Here is a 24,955-nt window from a genome sequence, read left to right as displayed (position 1 = left end):
TCTCTCACCAGTGACATGCAAACCATTAATATTGTCATCTCTTCCAATTCTGGCCCCAACTTCATTAATTTTCCTAATTCTATCACAGAAAACACCATCTCAACATAGTCATCTTCTTTCTATCCTAATTTACCTCTTACCAATATTTTTTGTCTTCTTTCTAGGTTGGCCTCTGGATCTCATTTAAGAATCACACTGCTTAAATACCTCAGGAGTTTATTAAAAACCTTTTCAGTTATACCACATATTTTTGGCTTGTAAATCAAAAGTAATATATGATATTTCTTACATAAAGGCTTTATGGATTTGTTGAATATAAGAAACATTCAGCAAATATTATTTGAGCACTGCTCAATTTATATGAAAATTAATTTGAAAGCTTGCAGTGATGAGAGTGACAGGCACTATGCTGTGCAGGGCTTCAGTTCCCATTGCTACTTCAGTTGATTTCATTAAGAGACCCTCCCAATTCCCACCATGAGTATTTTTTCAGAGAAAAAAGAGAAAATCATCCTGTTCAAGAACACCTATATCCTTTATAATTTTTCTTTTTCAAGACTTCTGAAAGCTAGCATGGTAACAAATAATCTTTATTACCAGCTACTTGGGACACTGAGGCCGGAGTATCATAAATTTCATCTTAATGAAACCCCACCTCAGAAAAAAAATAAAAAGGTATAGTTCATAAATAGTGTGCTTCTTGACATGTGCAAAACCAGGGTTTAATCCACAGGCTTACAACAAACCAACAGAAAGCTTGTGGAGATCATAGTCTGTTGATTTGAAAATGATAATATATGTGTACCTCTATGGCAGACAGAGGAGATTAAGTCAGCATGCCTATCTCTCATCTCTGAAGATCCAAGTTGTTTAGTTGCTGTCCCTTGGGCTGTTTTAACTTCCCATGAAAAGGTAGAGACTGTACCCGCAAAGGGAAACCAAACATTTCTTTTATGTATAAAATGAGGAAATTTTCTTCTTTGCATCAGAATTCCTTTAGGTCATCAGCTTTGAGAACTGAACCACAAGGTATAAGGGCAATTCCCTTAGTAATGCCATAGTATAAAGAGCCACAAATCTGTCTGAATTGAAGATAAGCACTCCTTTATATTTTTGAATATGAAAAATAAATTTTTATTGAAATATTAAAACTCAATTAAGGTTAATTATTATTAGATTTTTTAAAAGTACATATTTTTAATTTTTTTTCTTTAGAGGGTATTTGTAATCATTAATGGCTTAATTAAATTTGATCTTGTCCACAGACTGGTCACATTTACATGGTTATAATACATTTTGTTTCAGTTTTAATCCCTCTCAAAATCATACAGGCTTTGAAGACCTAAACTTTGTGAATACCTCAAAGTTTTGTAACATAAACAGAGAAGTTCCAAGAAATCAGGAAGAAGAAAGTGTTTGTGTATGCTTTGGTTACTGGTGTGATCAAAATTGGTCACTCAGCTACCTCAGTTGTGGCGGGTAGAGACACGGAGTCAACACATAGACACTGGGAGCTGGTGAGAGCTGGCAGGTTTAATGCAGAAGTGATTACAATTGATATAGAACGCATCTTCCAATCATACATAAGCAAGCAGGTTATACAACATCTAGAAACCAATCATCTTATGATTAATGTAGCCACACTATGAGGAAGCTCTAAATATTGCTATGCGGTGGAAGGCAGACTGGAAGGATCATTGTCCCTAGGGGAGGGGGCCTTATGAGTCTGGGATTTCATGCCCTGAAGCACCTAACTCTCAGTTTTCTGGCCTTGTAGCTTGGCAACGCTGACCTCAAGCACTGAGGAGGTGGTTTCACTGATGGTTCGCCAGAGCAGAGCACCCTGTCCTGCAGGTGTTCCTGTCAGGTCTGTAAAAACAAGGGTTTTCCTAGCACTCTGAGATGCTCATAGCTGCTAGGTGTAAACTGAAAGTTATTCCAACATTTTCTCCCTTTTTATTCAATTTTTTGCCAAAGGAGAACCATGCTGAGAGAAGAAAGGAAAAAGGGAAAAGCACAGAAAAAGGGAAATAACCAAGGAAGAGAAAGGAGAAACACCTAAATATAGCCTTTTCTTGTAGCTGCAGTTGTTTCCTGCTGTGGTGAGGCAGCCACTGTTGAGTAGGTCTCTGTCTGTCTCTTGGGTCCCGATCAGAGCTGGGCATCAAGAGCAAAGCAGCCATGGGGGCAGGAGACCCCTCTCAGATGGGGTGAAGACTTAGGTCTTTGCACAGTTGGTGGGGGTGAGGTTCTGTGATTCACCTCTGTTCGTCCCCAAGTTTTCTCCTGATGGCCCCTCTGTGGCTGTGCCTGTCTTAGGTTGTTCCTCCCTTGAGGAATCTTACCCGTCATTGACTAACCAGCCATCTTCCCGGGCCAAATAGGGTGATGTGAAGTGTGCAAGGCATTGCCCCAGAGAGGGTTCTCTGTCTCCTGGATAGAAAATGCCCCTGTGGCCTCCATGCTAGCATTTACCTTAGGATCAGGAAACTCAGATTTCTTCTCCATGGAGGGCCCAGCTCATAGCACTGGGTTGGTGAGGCTGCATTCAGGAAGAAAGGAGAAAGGCCATAGACAAACAGTAATATTGTGACCGAACTGAGAGACATAGATAGATGAAAAGGAGAGCAGTGCTAAGACTCAGGGCATGATCCCTCATAGAAATCTGAACCCTAGTTGGTACTACTTAGATCCGATCCATAGCTGCCACTCATACGGATGCCAGGGAATCATTATTTTCTTTTTGACTTTCCTTACATGCAAGAACCTTGTTTTATCTCTACTTTGTTGAGCCTTTTTTGGAACCATCTTAAAAGAGCATATAGTAAAACAAGAAAAACTATGCCAATACCAGCAAGGATCCAATTAGCAGGGTCAATTAAAGCTGACAATTTATCCCATAGCCATTGTAAGATTGAGGGGTTAAGAATTAGCTTTGCTCTGGTTTCATTTAGGCTGAGAATCTGAGCATGCAGCATCATAGTGAAATTTCTAAAAGTCATATCCCAAGGTCCCTTAAGTCTATTTGCTAGTTCAAGCAGAGCTTCTGTTACATTTTTTATTGAGACAGGGGTTTGAAAATTATACAGAAATTGAGGACTGCAGGGTACTCTAACATTCAATTGAAGCCTATCAATTTTTTCATCAATAAGGTCAATCTGTTGTTGTAACATTAAGAGACATGGAGTCAACACACAGACACCTGGAGCTCATAAGAACTGGCAGGTAACAAACTTAGTTGACCTCCAGGCAAGCTCGTTTAATGCAGAAGTGATTACAATTGATATAGAATGCATCTTCCAATCATACGTAAGCAAGCAGGTTATGCAATTGCAGGTTTAGTCAATCCTGGGTGGTCAGGGATTTGATGGAGCACTCCCTGATTAATGGTTGCAGCATTTGTTGTAGACTGGGTCTGCTGGGAGCCATTAGCCAAGTAGGTATGACAATTTCCTTGCCAGCGTACCCCATGTTGCAGTGACATTGAATGTAGGTGACCTTGCTCAAGGACCAAGGCGGATTAGGGCGTTCCCGGTTTAGGTTCCAGGTTTAAGGTTTAAGATTATTCCTGCTGGGAATAGGGCATATCCTGCTGCCTGAGTTCCCCTTGAGTTCTCATGGGATTCAGACAATATATTTTGGGAGACAGAAGCCCAGTGGAGGTGGATTTGGGCAGAGAACGTGGATTTCCCCAGAACATGATTGTAGACGGCTGGTGTGAGTTCGGGAATAAAGAGTTGCTGTTTGAATCTACAAGCTGTGTGGTGGCTCGTGATTTTGTGCCCAGCCAGACTGCGGCATGGGTCAAGGCTACATCAGCAGCAGTAGCTGCTACAATCGCAGAAAGGGAGGCAGCCATATGGCAGCAGTAATCCCAAAATCTCGCTTACCTCTGGGAAGGGAAATATCTTTTGTAAAATGAAACTTTTGAATGGAGGAGTCATCCTCTGTTGGAAACCATAACATGGGGGGTGTTCTCATTACCACTACTGTCTTAACTGAGGAATTCCAGCAATCAGTTAACTCACATTGGGAATTATTACAATAAAGATGATCCTTTTGTGGTTCTGAGTGGAGGCTACAAAGAAAAAGGGTGGCTTAACACATACATGGCCTTTAGTAGCATGTTTAGCTGAGGGTTTTTCAAAAGAGACATTAAACCTAATGGTATTCATGGTGACAATAAGACTCATATCTATACATTTGTAAGCACCACATAACAATTGTTTGCCTAATTGCAAAAAGTCTCCTGTCTGTCTTTCTTTTGTATTTTGAGCATTGGTTATCCAATCTGTATGATATTTAAATATTAATGTATTTGTTTCTATTGAAAATTCCATTCTCTGTCCACCTTTTGTATAGGGTCTGGACCAACTAATAAGCTCATCAGAAATGAGATAGGGTCTGGAAAGGGAGAGACAGTCTCTCCAAGATAGAGCTCTTAGAGGTATACCTTCACTGATATCTTTAAATTTTCTCCATGGACATTGCTGCAGAAAGGGTTGGGGCCAATAATGTGAGTCTTTAGCATGAGGGCGCATGCCAGTAGGCAGATCACTGAGAGAGACTACTTTTGCTTCTCCTTCTAAGGAGAGTAGCCGAAAACCTATAATGCTTCCTATTCTTGGTTCCCAAAGAATATCTTTATGAAGGCAAACTGAAAACTGACATAACCTCTGTGCCCTAGACACATTTCTTAATGTAGTAAAGGCCCATAAATGATCAAGTGAGAGTGACATATTCCAAGGGTGCCTTGCTATTGGGTCAGATGTAACAGGGCATCACAAGGAAATATCAGTAGCAAACAAGAAAGGCAATACAGTATCATCCAAACCAACAGGTAAAAGAATCCCGGGAGATGGAGCCCCTACCCACCAAGCATGTATTTGCAGGCTGAATGACAGAATGATGCACAATAGCATAAAGGAGGTCCTTTTCTGTGTTGATGCAAAAGAAGGGGAAAGTCCAATTAAACTCCCAGCAACAGCATAAGTTGTTTCCAATCAGTTGGGTGTGGTCCTTTTGGTGGGGTACAGGAGAGCGGTAAGAGTGGTAGTTGCAATTGTGGCTGTGAGGACTGCAAGCCTTATGATGATGTTGATCCAGAGGGCTCCCGTTGTCCTTCTGAGATTTGTCCTTGGGATGCATTCTGCAAGATTTGAGAGATAAGTATGTAAAACATCCTGATCATAATTTATTGAGCGTGGATTGCTCTCATGGTTTTTTAATTGCAGGGGCAAGAGTATTTTGCTCACGGAAGGGTTTTTGCCACTAGATAATACTAGAGGCTCTCCACTAGAGGACAACTGTCCCACAGACAGCCATTCATGTGTTATAGCTGACTGCAAAGTAATTCTTCCCACACGGGCCATGCTTTGAAGTACGTTCATTTTGCTCTGACAGGCCAGCATGGGGCCTTGAGTTATTAGGCTGTTAGGCAGAGGCCTTTCTTCTTTCATACTTACCTGTTGTGCACTTACCTGTGAGTTGCAAGTTATAATTGCACACATAAGCAAGAAGTGTTCTGGTCTCCGGCAGGTGACATGGTCTGAGCTTGATCTGATAGGGCTTTGATATAAACTCAGGTTATCTTGTGTGCTGTCCAGTGGGGAGTCATGTTGATCTCTTCTTCTCCTTTTGGCTCGGTTTCCGAGGCCTGGCTGTCGGTGACTGATGTGGTCAATTGGTCACTCGGCTACTTCAGTCGCAGGGTTAGAGACACGGAGTCAACACACAGACACCAGGAGCTGGTGAGAGCTGACAGGTGACAACCACAGTCGACTCCAGGAAAGCTTGTTTAATGCAGAAGTGATTACACTTGATATAGAATGCATCTTCCAATCATACATAAGCAAGCAGGTTATACAACATCTAGAAACCAATCATCTTATGATTAATGTAGCCACACTATGAGGAAGCTCTAAATATTGCTATGTGGTGGAAGGCAGACTGGAAGATCATTGTTCCTAGGGGAGGGGGCCTTATGAGTTGGGGATTTCATGCCATGAAGCACCTAACTCTCAGTTTCTGGCCTTGTAGCTTGGCAATGCTGACCTCAAGCACTGAGATTGTGGTTTCACTGATGGCTCGCCAGAGCAGAGCACCCTGTCCTACAGGTGTTATTGTCAGGTCTGTACAAACAAGGGTTTTCCTAGCTCTCTGAGCTGCTCGTAGCAGCTAGCAGCAAACTGAAAGTTATTCCAACAAGTGTTGATTAAATGAAGGAAACAGTTATTTGATTTCTATTTCCAATATTTACTTGATAAGGTTTCCTGAGTTGATGAAGACTCTATCCTGGTCAATTCTCTGGTTTGTCCTTTGCTAGAATAAAATATGTTTAAATAACATTTTATGTGGGAATCACAAAATTTTCATAGATGATTTTGTATTTAAGGGTGAGTAAATTTTCTTCATGAGTTGAAAGGTTGAAAACATTCATGAAAGGAGAGAAAGTTTCAAGATCTGTATATTTGTTCAACTGCGTGATGCAGTCACTCTACAGGACTTTGAGCATCATGCAATGACTCTAAATTTCCTGTATGAAGATGACTTTCTCGGAGGTATTATTTATCTTTAAAGAGTACTCAGAAAAATACTTCAAATTAGGAAGTAGATATTCTATACAGTTTATTTGATTTTGTCATATGGTCCTATTTTAGTAATTTCTTTCTAATCCAGACAGAATTGAGGAAGAGAGATATTAAATACTTTTTCAGGAACTCTTAAATCTTGAAGTGATAAAGGATCTCTTTTTACACATTTCATTCACAAAGTGGAATATTTAAAGTTCTAGTTGTAAGGAGGATGTGTTTTAAGGTTGATATATACTGTGACATTGTTCAGATACTAAGGATCTTATGTGGTCATTGAGGATTATTGTTTATTCAAATCATTGAGCACATCCTGCTTTGTGATTTTTGCCCATTCATCAGGGATTTTACCAAGGTTAGTAAATTTTTTCTCATAATTTTCTTCTAGCTTTGATCTGAAGTGAGAGACAAACCATTTCCAGTATGGTTGGGTGGATGAATCTGGGGTGATGCTCCATGTGGCAAAATCCCCTCCTGCCTGCCGATATTTCTTATATAAAAATATCTGATCATCTCTCAAAATAAATGAAGAATCACTTGCTACTAAACTAGTACAACAATCAATGACAAAGTGCTCTGATTTATATTTATGCCATCCATTGATAGCCTGAGGACGATGAAATGAAACTCTGTGGTCTCCATCATGTTCAGGAATTGTGTTTGTACAAATTGCTTTACAGAACGGGCACTGTTTCCAGCAACCACAGAGATGTTCAGAGAGGGTTTTCTCAATTTCAGGAACCATTTCATCTATATTCCTACTTGAAAAAATTTCTTCTACTTTTTTCATTGCAGGATCCAAAGCTGCACTCATGGCTTCTTTGAGAAACTCCATATCTTTTATTTCCTGGTGCTCAATGCTTATCAAGTCTCTTCGAGGGAAGATCAGCTTGTTCCCCAGATAGTCACAGAATAAATCCAGCCACTCAGATGCAGTGCTGCTTTTATTTTTAGCTACTGCTGTGGATTCATGAATGGCAGACAGGATGGCAGACTTGATGTCCTCCAAACTTGTTTTTAAAAATGTCTTTATATTTTTACCTCTGTTGACTGAAAAGTACTTTGTGGTTTTGTTTCTAATGTAAGTCCTAAAAAATGATTCTGGATTATGAATGTATTGCCAATAACTATCAAAATTTTCTTCTTCTGCTAGAGAGATGAGAATGTGTTTCTCCAGGTTAGCCCTGTTTCCACTGAATGCAGGGCAGGTAGCTTGTATGTCCCCAGTTATTTTCAGGGACATATTCCCCCATATGGTGTCAGAGACAGCAGGAGTGAGCTTCTGCCATAGAAAATCAACAAAAGACGTGATGGAGGTTGCACCTTGGCAGAAGATCTTGAAACTCATGAAAAAATCATCTTTCTTGTTTTCTAGATACCTTACAGGATCATTTGCTATTTTGAATGCTCTGTGCATTTCCTTAAAATGTTTTGATGCTCTACAAAATAAACACCAACATAATTCAATTTTGTATTCACCGGTAAATATATATCTGTCCTTAGTGAGTGCAGAATTCACTTCATTTTCTACTACTCTCAGGATTTCATGGAAGTCACTTTGATCATAATCACGTTGGTGACTCCAAATGCTGTTAATAGATTCATCAAATCTTGAAAAAATGCGTTCAGTAGTCATATTAATGGGCACTTTATCACAGGCCTCTAAATTCTTTGAGAAAGTGCAATATTCTGGACAAATCTTGACATGTTTTACAAAATCTATTTGAAAATCCTCTCTAGTATTTCTCTTTATTTTTTCTACTATGTTTTTCTCCTTTTTGAAATGATCTAAAAGGATGTTTTCAGCATCCACATCAATGTTAGGTTCTATGGCTTGAGAGACATTTGAGGACACTTCACAGACCCATTTTCCCCAAATTTGGTTGAATTTCTCACGTAAATCTTCATCACTCAATTTTTCACCGTTTAAACTTAAAGCCAATTTTTGGCTCCTATCCAGTAATTCATTTTGATATACCTTCTTTTTCTGTTCCAGTAGTTCTTGACTTTCTTTGAGATGAATAAGTTCATTGGCTTTTCTTTTAGTGTCTGAAATAAGTGACTCTTTAAGGACTAGCAGCCTATATTCAAAATGGGCTTTCCATTGGATGAGTATATAGCTCTCTGTGTCTTCAGTGAAATATTTTTCAAATTCTTGCTTGATGGTTTCATATTTCTTTACAACTGGATCCTCAATCATGCTTGCTTTAAGTGTCAGAATTTTTCTATTCTGAATCTGATTGTGAAGCTGGTTCTGCAAGTCCAACATATGACTCCTGAGTTCCCAGGTCCAGTGGTTATACATGGTTTCCAGTTTGCTCATGGCCATGACCTCTCGGGTGTTCCTAAAACTGAAAATGAAGTTCTCATTTACTAGGGCCCTCCACAAATCTTGAACTCTGAATTTTACATCTGATATCCTCATGATACTTCCTCTGGATTCCTGTTTGGCGGTCAAAAGGATTCTACTTTTCAGTTCTTGGACATTGTGGCTATAGCGAGGATTGGGAGGGGCCATGGGGGGATTGCCCTCCCAGAGGTGAGCAAAGTAGTACACGTGAGTATTGACATCAAACTTGATGACGTCATTGAAGCAGGTTACATCTGAGCACTCTTCTTGTTTAGCAGCCAGTGCTGCCATTTCATCTAGCCTCTGCTCTAATTGCCTTCGTCCATCCATAGTTTGGTCTTTAGCTGTCACTTCTCCTACATTCTGATGCACAAATATGCAAGTTGGGGAGATTTTCACTTGTTTCATCCTCAGAAAGGCTTGGACAGCTATCTGTAGGATGTCTTGCATTTCTGATGGATTCTCCCCGAATATATTGATCAGGGTCAAGTTTGCAAGTCCAATGACAAAGGTGGCTAACTCATTGTCCCAATTCTGGGATTTGTTGCTGAGTTCTGGGGCCCAAAGTCCTTCTGTGTCTACAACCAGCACAAAGTCAAAGCCAAGTTCCTCTGTTGATGACTCATCCACCTTTAGGAGCTGCATGTAGGCCCCCCTGGTACACCTGCCTGCACTTACACTGAACTGTAGCCCAAAAAGAGCATTCAGTAGGGTGGACTTTCCAGAGCTCTGCAGGCCAAGGACAGAGAGAACAAAGAGCCGTTTGTCTCCCAGTTTCTCAGAGAGCTTGTCAAAAACAGCTGCCACCCACTTTAGGGGCACATAGGAAGTATCCCCATCAATCAGCTCTATGGGGACACCAGATGTCATCAGGTCTGCAGCAATTTGGGGAAGGAAGAGAAAAAGTATATCTCTTGTGGAAGAAGTTTCTTCCAGAGCTTCATAGATCTGGCCAATTTCTCTGAGAAACTGCTCAATTCCTAAGGTACAATTAATAATCTTGGTAGAGATGGATTCTATTTGATGTTGCAAGAGTTTCAAAGAGTTGCTGTTTTGGGATTTTCGCTTTTCTGTTTGTATTTTTGAAAACAAATTACTTAATGTTTCATTCAGGTTTTTCAAATGCTCTGCAGTCAGGATATCCAAAAACATACTCATCCGTTGTAAGAAGTAGAGTAAAGTGTGAGTTTCTGAATACTTGTAGAGAATTTGAAGCACAAATTTCATTACATCTTTTAGAGGAAAAGCTTTTTCCAATTGTTGTTGCCTTATTCTTTGTTTATCTGTCTCAATCTCACTCTTGTGTTGTTCAATGCTTCGATTCCCCTTTTCTCTTAGGTGATACATTTCTTTGTCCTTCTTACACCAAAGATGCCACAGTTGTCCCTGAAGGGGAAGGAAATTTTCCTTCACTTGAGTCAACTCCGTTTGTTCTAGGAGAGACCTTATAATTTGTGCCTTTTTCTTGACTTCCTTGAAATCACTCTGGTCTTCATCAATAAAAAATCCTTTCTGGTAAGCAATATGACAACAGTCCTCTATGCTGAGAGCAGTGTCAGAGAACTTTAGCAAATGTCTGATGGCAGTTGTGAGTTCCTCTGTCAATTCTGCACCATTTTTGCTCTTCATACCAATTTTCACCTTTCTATCAGAATAATTGGACTTGGATTTTTCTTTGTCATCAAGCAAGCAGATCAATGATTTTGAGGACTGCCACAAGTCATTAACAACTGCTCGGCTTTCTTCATTGTCATTAGAAGCTGACATGAGGACCACAATGATTGAAGAGACCTCCTGCAGAAAAGTGAGCTGCCTTTTATGTTCCTTTGCATCTCCATGAAGATTGGTGAAGGTCACACAGTTGTCAAACCTGTCTTCCTCTTCCCCACCAGGGCAGAACCAGCAGATTTCCACCACACCCCCCATCAAAAGGCAGTTCTTGCTGCTTTCTCTGCAGTATCGGTGGAAAAACACATCATGTTTGCATTCACTGAGAAGACAGTTCATGATCTCAGATTTGGAAGCTGACAGGCCACTGCCAACTCTAATGAAGGACACAAAGGGAGTGGAGACACGACACATCTGCTGACTTTGGTGACTAATCTTCCCTTGTGGTGATTCCCTTGCTTGCTGCCAACTTCGCCTAATTTGTCTGAGAGACCAGACAGAAAATTCAATTTGAGAAGTGCAGGGATTTGGCACCAGGAGGGGCAGGGCAAATTGACAAATGAAAAGTTTGGTTAAAATGTATTGTCTGGCAAAATCATCTGCACAGTGAAAGATGGCCATCTGAATATCCATGGGGTGAATGTGGGGCTTGGAATCAATGATCAAAGTATTAGTGGGATTATCATCATCTTCAAAAAAGTCTTCATATGGATTACTAGCTTCATTTTCCTGATTAGAAATACTTGGAGAGACCTGATGTTCTATGTTTCCATCCTCTTTGAAAACCTGGTATCTCAATCTATAATCCTGCATCAGTAGCTTCTGAAGGAAATAAAAGGGAAGTTCCTGTTCAGATTTGGGCTGAGTGTTGCACACAGAAGGCTTGTAGATCAGATGGAAGTCAGCTCTACTCATCCTTTTTGGGTAGTAATGTTCTAGGCCAAGACGCTGGAGTAAGTCCAGGAAAGCTCCATTTTCTATTATTTCATGTGTGTTATTTGTATTAGTTTCTGGTTCGCAGGGCTGTTTCTTTTCATCAAGAAGACTTTGTAGCTCTCTTTTGACCTCATCCATTTTCACAGAAGAGATGGTAGCTTCATAATCTCCATCAATGAGTAGACTCAAGTCTCTTTCTAAGTTTTCCCAATCATGATCTCCCCCACATTTAGTGAGGACATGCACAACTTCTTCAGAAAATAATTGTTCCATATGTTTTGTTATAAATTCCATGCGTTTTGTCTTCTCTTCTGGTGAAATAACTGTGACACCAGCTGTGGCTGTCAGACTTGTGAACACCAGAAATGCATGTGCCCTGGAGCTAGAAGTGGTTTTCAGCTGCTGGTATTTATTGTAGGCAGTTTGCATTTTATCCAGAAGGAAGTTTAACTCATCATGGCTCAAAAGATGTTGAAAATTATTACTTATCACCTGATATCCTGCACCAGCTGCAATGGAAAGTAACAAGAGCTGTGTGTCTGTCTGCTCTGTTGCTTGGAGGTGATTTAAGAAGCTGTTGAGAGCCAAGCTGACCTTATATGTGGCCTTTCTTTGAACTTTTTCAACTGATTCTGGAGACTCAGATTTTACCTTTACTTCCAAGACTTCATTTTGGGTATCTTTTATAATATTAATAAATTCAGAAAATTGGAAGCATTTGACAAGTTCTTCTTCTGACTCTGGCTGGTTGATCCAGTGCATAATGGAGTGATTCTGAGGAAAGTTTTCCACTTTGTAGATGTGAGGATCAAGAAGAATACCCAACAGCATTTTAATACATTTTGTTTTATAATTGAAAGACATTTTGCAAAAGTTGACAGTATTGACTAAAAAGGTCTGCAGATCTTTATCTGTGAGGCATAGATTAATCCAAGTATCATCACCTTTTGTTTTTTGACTCAATATTTGCATGAAATCTATCATTTTTTGAAGTTGTTTTTCAGGATCAGACACCAACCAGGACTTCACACCATCTAGAAAAACTCTAACCTCTTGCCTAATTTTCAGTAACTCCTCTCCCTCTTGGATCTGTGCGGAGAAACCAGTCAGAGAAGTGTAATTGTCTCTCAGGCAGTTAGCCATCTTAAGGGGATCCGTAAAATCACTTCTGTATCTGGAGAGGATGATGTCCCAAATGGGTACCAGTTGAATTCCCCGATCAATGACACACCAGGTTTGATTGCTGGCAACAAGGCCAGCTTTCCATTGAGCAAGGTCATCTGCTTCTGGTGGTCCACCTGTCTTGGATACAGATAATTGGAATTTGGTTTGGAGATTTTGGAAAGTTTTGTTCTGAGTATCTGCTTTTGACTGTGAGTCTGACACATTTATACCTGCAGCAACATTCGCTCCAAAGCCACTGTAGCCACAACTTATGTAAATATTCAGGGTTTCTATTGCCTGCTGCTTTATATCAACAAGCTGATCACTTTGGAACCCCTTTGAGACAGCCTTCCACCAGTAGATTCCTCCCAGGTGCAGAGGGCCTTGGTTAGCATGAGAGCCAAACCTGTGGAAGAATCTTTCACTCCACTGTTTCAGCACCTGGGATTCCTGAGGGTCTGTAGTCTGATCCAGAAGGTCTTCAAGGCATTTCAATTCCTGAAGAGCAGCATTGGACAACTGGAGTTGATCAATGGGGAAGTGGCAGGCTGCCATGGGAGTGTATCTGAACTTGGTTGAGCAGAAATAAGAGCACTCCGAATTTGTTAGGTGGGTTTCCTTAGATTCTGAATGTTTGCCTTTATCCAGTTCAGTTTCTAAACTAAATCCCCAACCTCCACCCTTGGCTGAAGTAGTTAAACTGAAGCCTAAATTCTCCATAGACTGGGTGAACATGACTTCTGCTTGAGAAGATGTAAATTCTTCAGATTTCATCAATGTGCCCTGCTGAGGTCCAAGGAGTGAGAACTCCTTGGGGACACTGAGTAGCTCCTCTCTCCTCTGTATCAGGTCCATGTGGTGGCAGGTTTTGTATATTCCCTGCAGGGCCAGCCCTCCAGATGCCCATCTTACCAGATCTCTGTCTGGGAGGTTTGGCCTGTGGGATGGCGTCTGCTCCGTGGGACTGAATGTTCTCCTCATGATTTCCATGACTTCCCTGAGGGGCTTTGGAGGCTTCAGCCTGTTCTCTTCAGGGATCTCCATGGCTTGCCTCAGCTCTGCTTCCTTTCTCTTCACTGCCTCTTCCTGTCTCTGTCTCCCTTCTGACAGCAAGTTCCTCAGCTCTTTCACTGCTTGTTCTGCCTGCTTCTCCTTTTTCCTCTCCACTGGTGACTCCTGTAACTCTGCAAGACTATTTGAGTGGGACAGGTCAAGCAGCTTCTCCAGGGCCCTTTTCTCCCATGGATATTGTATCTGGGATTTCAGCTTCTGGAGGTCTTTTCTTTTTAAATATTGTAATGACTGGGCACAGGTCACACCCAGGACTTCCTTCAGCTTGATCAACCAGTACTCAACTCCCAGTCCCACTTCTCTGAGCATCTCTGGAAGATCTTGCCTCCTTTTGCTTCTGAGGAGAGGCTCATCAGGGATCTGCTTGCTTGTGTCCATGGCTGTGTGAAAAAAAGACATTCAGTTAGTGTTGACTGGGTCCTGAGATTAGGAAGTGTGAGCCACGTGATGAAAAGCATGAATGTATTAGGAAAGCTAGTCTCCAAGGCCTTCTCATCCCTTGCTTTACTTATTCTAAAATTTATTTTTCATCAAAATCTTTCTGTATATTTTCTAGACATCATTGACTGTGTTTTCAACATAGACTTTTTAAAAATTTTCTATGGTGAATTGAAACTTAATGGCCTAATTTGAACACTTTACACCCTAACAATTTCACTGAAACTATGAGACTGAGGCATGGAGTGTGAGAATATCCATGAGTTTCTCAGCTTAATGTTTATTTTTTAAACTAGAGCAATATCAACACTTAGTTGTCTTTCTACTATTTTTTTTCTTTGAATTACTTCATTCCTATCACTCTGTCAGTTCTTTTTAGGATATTTAATGCCTATTTGTTCTCTTGTCCTTTAAAATGAACTTCTAACATTTTTTACACTTCTAGATCACTACTTTGTTTCATCTTTACTGAGTTAATACTGTCTTTCCATTATATGAACAATTATTTATATATGGATGTCATTCAAATATATGTATATACATCTCCAGACTCTCCTCAATCTGGATTTTATTAGTGTTCTGCACCCACTCCATCTTCAGCACATATCCTTTGATTGTAGATGAGATATAGTTTCATTTCTTTCAAGTTTATACATTATTCAGGTTTTTTTCCTTTTATTCTACCTATCCCATCAATGGCACTAGCATCCCTGCTCAATGAGTATCCTATACACTTGTCTTCCTATGAATGTAAATTTATTACACCATGTCTTTTTAACCTACCCCATTAAGTCTCTCTTTTTAGTTAAATTTTTTTATTGGTTTTATTTTTTAAATACCTGACAGCGGAATGCATCACAATTCTTATTACACATATAGAACAATTTTTCATACCTCTATTTGTATATAAAGTATGTTCACATCAATTCATGTCTTCAATTCAATTACATGTACTTTGCATAATGATGTCTATCACATTCCACCATCCTTGCTAATTCCTGCCTCTCCCTTTCCCTCCCACCCCTCTTCCCTATCTAGAATTCATCTATGATGCTCTCCCTCCCATGCTCTCCCTCCATACCCCACTATAACTCAGCTTCCTTATATCAGAGAAAACATTTGGCATTTGTTTTTTTTTTTTTTTTTTGGTATTGGCTAACTTCACTTAGCATTATCTTCTCCAATGCCATCCATTTTGATTTTTAAATTTTTATTGGTACATTATAATTATATATAATAGTGAGAGTAGTCATTATGCTTATTCAAACATGCACATAATTTGATCAATCTCATTCATTGATACCTTCCTTTCCCATAGATCCTCCACTGATCTACTTGCTCTACTCTATTGATCTCCCCTCTATTATTATTATGATTGTTGTTATTATTATTTTAATTAGTGTAATATAAAAGGTTCAGATTCTTTGTTGTGGTATAGTCATGCCTGGGTAGCTTAGTCTGATAGATTTTGTTCTCCAGTACTACCCTATGCCATCACCTCTTCCTCTCCTCTTTCTCCCCTCTATCTATTCTATTGTTCTCACATCTATTTTTATGAGATCCTTTATTTAAGATTCATTACTTTTTTTCTCTCTGGCTTTCTCTAGGCAGAGACAACATTCAATCTTTGCCTTTCTGGAGCTGGCTTATTTCACTTAGCATGATGTTCTTAATTCCATTCATTGACCATCAAATGACATAATTTTACTTTTCTTTATGGTTGAATAAAAGTCAATTGTGTATATACTGCATTTTCTTTATCTATTTTCCTGTTAACAAACACCTAGGCTGACTCAATAACTTGGTTATTGTATTGTGAATTTCACTGCTCTAAACATTGGCATACATATATCACTCTAGTATGCTGATTTTAGTTATTTTGGATAAATAGGTGTGGTACACAAGAGTCATATAGTTATTCCATTCCTAGTCTTTGAAAAATTCTCCATACTACATTCTTAAGTGTATGTACTAATTTACCATTTCAACAATAATATATAAATGCATATTTATAAATGTATTGTTTTCCCTCACATCCTCATCAGCAATTATTATTTGTATTCTTGATGTTAAAACTCCTTTTATATATATTTCTTTTCATTCCCTACACACAGTCTTTTAGATTTTTCTTTCACTTGAGATAAATTTGCTATGCCTTGGTCTATGCCTTAGCAAATTGGTAAGTCCTATGTGTGTATGCCAAGACCCTTGAATTTATACACCTGGTTCTCCTTCACTGAAACATCTCATATCTCTTTGTGGGGACATATGTGAGTCTCAGGTGCAGGAATTATAATTCAGTGGGAGTAGGGAAACTATGTAATTTGTCCTCATCTAGTTGGTCTGTTTTAAAGGTTTCCAATTTGTTAGCCTTGATTTTGGGAATCCCCTTTATGGGCTGGATATAAGGTGTCCTCCAAAATATCATGTGTGAAACAATGCAAGAAAGTTAGAAGTGAAATGATTGGGCTATGTAAGCCTTAACTCAATCAGTGACTGAATTCCTTGATTGAGATTAACTGGGTGGTAACTGAAGGTATGTAGGGTGTGGCTGAAAGAGCTGGGTCATTGGGGATGTGACTTTGGGATATATATTTTGTCACTGGAGAGTGGAGTCTCTATCTTTCTCTCTGCTTCTTGTTGTTCTGTTCTCTACCATAAACGTCAATCCTGACATCCTGTTTCACTGCAGGACCCAAGGAATAAAGTAGGTTGTCTAAATACTTAGAATTCTTAAATTGTGAGGCCCCAAAATAAAATTTTCTTCCTCTAAAATTGTTCTTGCTAGGTCTTTTGGTCCTAGCAATGATAAGGCTGACTAAATCACCCTCCTTGTCTATATATGTGCTTTTGTTATATCTGTTTCTGGCCCTTGAAGATATGGGCAACACCATGTCCATTTTTGCTAGTGGTCTCTAGAAACGAGTTTGGCCCAATGGGTCACATAAAGCTTTAAAGTTTGACTAAGCAAAAGATGCTATGTTACTTTAACACAGTCTGAAAGATGCATGATTTGGAAAATGAGAAAAGATTGCTGTTGAATATTATTCTGAATTATTATAAAATATTGCACTTGTAGTTGTTCTGCCAGAAGTCACAAAAAGGAAGGACATTTTGTATATGCAGGCATTCATATTTATGTAATTACATGATAAATAATCTGAATGACTTGGAACTAAGATAATGGTAAAAAACAAAAAACCCACAGTCTTCAGTGCAAAAATATAGCAGAACACCAAAAGGAAAAATTAAGAAAGCAATAAATCATTTTAACTCAATTGCAGCTGGCTGGCACTTCATCTTGACCTGCTTCTAGCACTGGCCCTAGGTCCAGGGAGTTTTGGGTTATCCCTACTGGAAAACACTGTTTGGAGATGCTGGCCTCAGACTAGAGGAAGAAGCTGGGGAAGCTGAGTAGAATGGGGAGAAATAATTTTTGAGTAGGGGAGGTGCGACTCCAAAGGTCTGAGCTTCTATCCTAACTTCAAGCCTACCCCTGCCTCAGGCAGACTCTCTTCTGCCTGCTGGTTGAAGAGAATGTGGCAGCAGTAGAACCCAGGCTGCTGGCACCTAGAGGTTATGATCTGGGGATGGGAATGTTTTCCCCTTTTAATAACTAATAGGTTACTTCATTTGGCCAAACATCCAGCATTGGGGCAGGACAATGCTGGCTATGGCAGTACCCATTTGTATAAATGTGTAAGGGGATGACCAATATAAACAATAGCCCAGGAGGAATATAGACACCCAGATTTTGTTCAAGAACTGATGTCTAAAATATAAAAATTGTAGTTTTTTTCTATCAGACTTAGAGATCTAGAGTGAAAGGCAGGGACAATCATATAAGACAAACAGTTCTAGGGCCCAGCTTCAGCTGCATGTGGAGCAGCAGGGACCTTGCCTCTATGGGAAAAAAAGGAGGAGCCTCAATTAGTGGAGCCCTCATAAGGCTAGACCAATAATGGCTCAAAGGTTAAAGATCCAGGGGGAATGGCCTAACGGGGATGATTCAAATCTGCTCCTTGCTACAAACAGGTATTTGTATACTACCATGAGTTCATACACCCCAGCACAGCTGGTAGAGTTGGGGTCCAACTTCAGGCAGAAAATGAGAAAGTATACCAGCATGAACACTGGAGTAGACGGGATAAAGTTGAATGGTATCAAAGTGTATAAAATGACTTTATTAACTCCCCACCCTGCTTACATTGGCACCTTTACTGCAGTGCTGCTGATGAATGTAGGGTCATTAGTAACTTGACATCTTTCTACTCAGAAATGTCAACAAATTTAGGAGATATAATAAAAGAAGAATGCATGGCTCCCTTGATAAGTCTTTGAACAGTTGTTTGTGGGAGAATTAGGTGGTAAAGGTCAGTATTCTAGGGTTTGAGCCATGTCTCGGCACTAGAGGCCTTATATAGAATTGGCAATACACTGGTCTCCAAAAAATATTTGGAGAGTAACAGCCTTTGTGTACATAGGATCTAAATTCATGTGGATATATGGTAAGGTTAAAAAATTCTCACATGGGTTAACTGCTACTGATGAATACAGTGAGAGTTTGAGCCATAGCCCTAATGCTATGGTTTAGAAATCTGTTGCTCACTCTCTTCCTGGTGCTCATACTTCTCATTCCTGAATGTAAGGTAATGTTGAATGGTATAATATTATTATTATTGATGTAGGGTAAATGCCTTCAAATTATCTTAGGTGAGTTCTGTCTGTATTGTTGGGAGATTAAGCCCATGTTAGCTGGAAAGCCATTTAAAGGGGGATGCAACACATCCTCCCACTGGTTGGGTAGTTGCCACCAAATGATACTTGGCTAATGTAAACATAATTTGCCCAACTGACAATCCTTTTAATTTCCATTTGTGCCTGGTAAGAAATACAGATGGAATTTGGAGCACTGTCATAGATTACAATAAGATAATCTCTCCACTTTATGTAGCTGCTCCCAACATAGCTACAGATGATTCAAGAATTTTAAATATTTAATTAAATGAAAGGACAGAAATGAAGAAATAGGCCTATACATTGCAACAACAAAAAAAATATGCTCACACACAGAAGTCCTGGTGACTAAGTAGGTTTTTTCATTCTCACTGGCAGGGAGGGATAAATGGGGATTTTGCTTAAAGCATTGCTGAAAGTGAATGTCTCCTCTTTTTAGGTAAATCTATGAATGTATCCTGCTCCCAGCCTGATCATCATTCATATTATTAATTCTGAAACCAGGATATGTTGCCAGGCATTGTGGCACATGCCTGTAATCTCAGTGGCTCAGGAAGCTGAAGCAGGAGTTTAAAGCCAGCCTCATCAATAGCCAGGTACTAAACAACTCAGTGAGATCCTGTCTCTAAATAAAATACAAAAAAGGGCTGGGGATGTGACTCAGTGGCTGAGTATCCTTGAGTTCAATTCCTGGTACCCTACTCCAACAACAACAAAAAAGAAACCATGATATGTTAAACAAATACAAAAGGCTGTCATCCTCAGGTGGAAGACAAGAAAGTTGATTTCCAGATTCCATTGCATATCAGGGTCTTGCAACCTCTTTTTATTTTATGTTTTTTTTTTTTTTTTGTCTTTCAGGTCAGTTGACATTGTTTCTGTTATACTAATGTTCTCAAGAACTTGTGAGGCTTCTGTGTATTTCACTGAGCTTAGTCCATTAGATGCTAGTCATATTCATAGGTAATTTTGGAGTAAACTCTCCTATTCCCTGGCCTCCTACTGAGGTTGGTAAGAGACAGTGTCCTAAAGCTTTCTTGAGGATTTCTGGTTTGATTTGTATCTGTGAGGCAAAATATCATTTTCTTGAAATAGTAATTTTTGTACCTGCTTATTCTAACTTTTTGATATTTCTGAGTTTTTAGGAAAAGATTCAACAAACTTATGATTCAGAAACTCATGACTGAGTCTCAATACTAATGTGTTTGACATTTTGGAGTGGATGAGAAATTCAACATTATATATTCCTGGTTTCTCTTTGTTTGGCAATCCTTTCCTCAATTCAACTTTCTCCTCTCACATTTTATTAGATTCAGCAGGAAGAAATCTGGAGTCACTTCAACCCTTTGGAAATTCCTTACCTACATAACCAATTGATCACTTATAGATTCTACATAACTTCAGGACATAATTTTGCAAGGCTTTCTGTCACAACATAACAAGGGTCTTTTTCCTCCTGTTCTGATAATATGTTCTGTACTTTTTCCCGAGCACCACTGCAGCATTCTGAATCTAGGTTTCTACTAATGCTCTATTTAAGCTCCTTTTAAAATTCTCTGTCATGTTCCTCAACATTCTTCTAGTCTCCAGCCACTAGACTTATTCCAAATATTCACCCATAATTTTCACTGTTTGCTATAGCAGCACTGAATTTCTCCATGACTAAGACCTATGCTATTTTTATATCACTTTGTAACTAAATAGCATATACTTATTACCTTGAAACAACACACAAAAATCAAAGTTTCTTTGAGGAGTCCAAGCACTGAGACAAAATAGGCCTGACCCTCTCCAAGGGATACTAACCTCATTCCTTATAAAAGCATTGAGTTGAAGAATAAGTGCTGAGTTGAAGTTACTAAAGAAGAATGTCAGCATGTATTGAAACTTTTTTTTAGAATCCAGGATTTTATTCTCTGTGGGTAATACATAACAAGTGAAGTGCTTTGTAACTATATTATCATTAATACAAACTTCTTTACCTCTAATCATTGCATTTTAGAAGGTCCTGAGTGTATTATTCTATTCTTTCATTTTAAATAGCTAAATCTGCTAGGTAATTTGTGGCAGGGGCCATCTCTGGCCTAGTTGTTCAACTGATAAATGTCAAGTCTCTCCCTGGTACACCCCCACTATACCTACTGCCATCCTAAGATACAGCCCCATGGCTGCACTTTGCCTGTAGTGCAGGGTGAAGTTAGCACAAGGATCAGAGCTGGGGCCATGCCATCTGCAATACAAGGCTGCAGCCTCAGCTACTCTGGAGTGATGAGCAAAGGCAAGTATTTATGGTTGCTGATCAACACCACTGCTTCTGAAGTCAGAAGGCAGCAGCAACTTGCCTTCATTCCCACCACCACCATAGAAACCATGGGAATTGCCAATCTAGTGACTACTTCTGTAGCAGTCCAGCCAAGTTGTCATCCTGACAACTAATTTCTCCGGGTGTCTAAGGTGTCTCAGGGGGCACTTTACTTTATTTGCTGCAGCTTCAGACCCTGCAACCACCTCAGATGACTACCTACAACCACTCTGGATATCTCTTCCCACCTTACTGCTGCTTCAGTTGTTGCCATTCTGGTATATAAATAGCATCTCAGCCACATGAGAGACAGGACAGTTGATCCCAGTATGTCTGCATAGACTGGCACTACAGTTCAGAGAGCCTGAGATTAACAGGAAAGAAGCTATGCACATACTTGGATCTGCCCTTTTTGTCTATAGAAACAGCATTCTTCTCAGTCTCACTGGGTCAATTAGGGAGCTCCTTCACTGCACTACCCACCTTCTGTGATTCAGCATAAACCCCAATAAAACCTTTTTTGGATGAGTTTATATTGTGTTTTCAATATTTCTATAAATAGTGTGGAATGGTGAGCTCTTTGCACTAAAAGCTGGTAATACCAAGGTTGCTAATGCCGAGAATACCATGCAGCTAGATAGATTGAAGAGCTTCAGAGAAAGATCAATAGCTCTGAAAGCTGTTAGCTCTGGCTTCAGAATTGTCACTAGGGATGATTAGCTCTGGCTGAGGAGCATTGTGAGGAGTTGCTGACTAAGTTGCTGAGAGCAACTTGGATAGCTGCCAACACTAATGGCCAAGAGCCCCAGCACCGATGGCTCATAGCTGATGTCACCAAAATAGTCGCAAATTTGTCTTTTCCAAATTTCTGTACATATTTATCAAAAGAATCCTTAGCCCATTGGTAAAGAGAATTGCTTGAATGATTCCTCTGCTCAGGGTCTCACAATCCTCCAATGAAGGTTTGAACTGAAGTATTTTCTCATCTGTTGGATTAACTGGAATGAAACTGTATCTAAGCTTATACCTGCAGGCAGAATTCATTCTTAAAAGTTATGGGACTGGGATTCCCATTTTCTTTCTGGCTGCCATCTGTACTGATCTCAGCTCCTGGAGACTGCCCACAGTTCCTTCTCACAACATGGCATCTTACTTATTCTAGCCACCAAGAGAGAAAAGTATTTGCCTAGTCTCTTTTGTAAGGACCCAGTCTCTCTTTTAAGGGATTTTTTCCAGATGAAATTCATCTCAACCTAGATGATCTTTATTTTGAATATTTCAAAATTGATTATAGAGGGAGAAAAAAATGGCAGATTAGAGAGAGTAGCTTTTCTGGTTTCTCAATGGTGTGAAGCCATGAATTTAGACTCTGCAATGTGAGAGGGGGAACCTTTTGGGGAATTAACTCTGGATAATCAAAACAGATTGCAGAATCAGGCCATTGGATATAACAAAATTTTAAAAAATCCCCAATGCTGCTGCAGTCACCAGTTGTGGTGGCTGCAGATGCCATACCAACCCTCCCCCAGTGCTAAAATAGTGGTGCCATATGTCAATTAAAGGAACCCCCAAATTTAGGAGGTCTGAGTTATGTATGGATACAAAGAGAACAGAGATCAAAGACACTGCATGACTAATCTTAAAGATTCTTTACACAACACTGTTGTGCAGTCAGATAGAAAAGAAGAAACCAACTCTTTCCTGGTGACCAGGAGACTCAGGGGAAGAGTCCATTTTGCAGCTCCAGCAAGGAGGAACAGCATCCAGGGCATCTGAATAATTACAAGTGTGCTTAAACTGAAAAACAGTTTTGGAAACCCACAACACATGGCATAGTGTGTGTCTAAGAGACCAGAAGAAAATCAAAAGTGGAGCACATTTAAATAGGGGAAAACCAGTCAGGAAAACACACCTGGATTCCCCCCTCCTCTTCTTCCAGAAAGGCAGCTTATAAGATGGGCTGCTTGTAGGCTGGGCTGGGAAAGTCACACCAGGCCAAGAATTTTAAAGGGTGAGGGGGAAATTGAGTGAGTTCAGAGACTGAAACTGAGATGTCTAAAAACAGCACATGTCTGAGGGGATCAAGAATTGGCAACTCTACCACAAGAGTGAAAACCAGGGTTTTTTCCTGGGGGAAAGTCTCCCAGCATGGCCAAGAAACTGCCCCAAACTAGGAGGTGCACTGATTTAAAATCTTCAGATCAATCCAAGGAACAGCTTGGAGACTATCTAAGCCCAAACTCTGCCCCTAGGAGTCCTGCATATGGGATCTCCCATCACTCCAGCAACTCTACCTGACACAACTGAGAAGACTATTTGGAAGTACAATGGAAATAGTTCCCTAACTTTTCATTAAGATCCTGTGCTTTATTTTAGGGTTTGTTTTGTTTTGCTTATTTTTCTCACTCACTATTCAATTGTAACCTGAATGATTTATGGACATTTATTTATACATTCTCATACCTAGTTTTGTTTGATTATTTATCATTCCTATGAATTCTTAAGGCTATTATTTTTCATTGATCAATATTTTGAGAACTACACTGTTTGATTAGAATATATCAGTTTTGTACTTGTACACTTTTATTATTATTTTTATTTTTATTATTACTATTAATTTCTGAATTTCTATTCTACATACTTTTTCTCTCACTTATCTCTCTAGAGTCTCTGTCTCTTTTTCTCTGCTAACAGGCAAACATTATTGTTCTGTCTTTCCTTCATCCTCTGTTTTCTACTTCTATTTTCTCTCATTTACCCACACAAATATTACATCCTACACTGTTTCTTTTCAATTTTTGTTTACAATTTTAAATTATAAACCCATTTGTAAAATTACTGTTTTGACCATGGGTAATAACTGATCATATCATCTGCATTTATTGGGACAATTAACATCTTAGATGATAAAGCAGAACTATTTGGTTTGATACTATAAACTGTTTGCCTTGTTTTATTTGTTTGTTTGTTTGTTTCTGCATTGGTTCTTATTAATGTCTGTCTCCATCTAAACTGTGAGGTACTGGAAACCTTCTAAGTCCCTGTAAATACACAGGGTAAAGTCTCTACTGCCTCAAAACCATACTGTCAAATGGGCAGACATATAAACAACATGAAAAAGCAAGGAAACAAACTGCCTCCAACAAGCCAACATAATTCAATAATAGAATCCATTAATATTATAGTGAAAAAAATGACAGAGAAGGAGTTTAGAATGTTCATACTTAAGTTGATAAGTGAGGTAAAAGACAATATAATGGAGAAAATACAGGAAGTGAATATCACTTCAACAAAGGGATAGAGACACTGAAAAAAAAGAAGAAATTCTCAAAATGAAGGAATCAATAAACCTAATTAAAAATTAATTGAAAGGCACTACCAGCATACTAGAACAATTGGAAGACAGAGTTTCAGGCAATAAAGGCAAAATATATACTTTAGAAAATAAAATTGACCATGGAGAAAGGATGTTTAAGAGACCATGAACAAAACTTCCAAGAAATATGGGATAACATGAAAAGACCAAACTTAAGATTTATTGAAATAGAAGACGACTCAGGAATAGAAATCAAAGGAATGTATAATCTTTACAATAAAATAATGTCTAAAACTTTCCCAAATCTTAAGAATGAAGTGGAAAAATCAAATACAGGAGGCATACAGAAACCCAAGTATACAAAATTACAATAGACCCATATC

The 24,955-nt window shown here is 39.3% G+C and overlaps 1 protein-coding gene across 3 annotated transcripts in view; it reads right to left on the bottom strand.

Annotated features, from left to right (window-relative positions):
• Positions 1-1,515: 1,515 nt before the first annotated feature.
• LOC124088584 (interferon-induced very large GTPase 1-like) overlaps positions 1,516-24,955 on the bottom strand; it is a 44,188-nt gene continuing 20,748 nt past the window's right edge. For 2 of the 3 annotated variants that reach the window (XR_006850379.2, XR_009226129.1), the window contains 2 exons: positions 5,481-14,159; positions 1,516-5,149 (listed from right to left, as the gene is read on the bottom strand). Coding sequence is in view for 1 of the 3 variants with exons in the window: in XM_046438282.2 (XP_046294238.1) it covers positions 6,874-14,159 (7,286 nt within the window). In the remaining 2 variants the exon portion in view is untranslated. Of the gene's footprint in view, positions 14,160-24,955 lie in introns of all 3 variants that reach the window. The other variant, XM_046438282.2, reaches the window with a different exon arrangement.

Source organism: Marmota monax, unplaced genomic scaffold (assembly GCF_021218885.2).
Source record: "Marmota monax isolate L192 unplaced genomic scaffold, Marmota_monax_Labrador192_F-V1.1 WCK01_AAM20220418_F8-fsc00061, whole genome shotgun sequence".
Taxonomy (NCBI): Eukaryota; Metazoa; Chordata; class Mammalia; order Rodentia; family Sciuridae; genus Marmota; species Marmota monax.
Note: the sequence above shows the minus strand (reverse complement) of the source record. Positions and strands in the feature narration are given on the sequence as shown.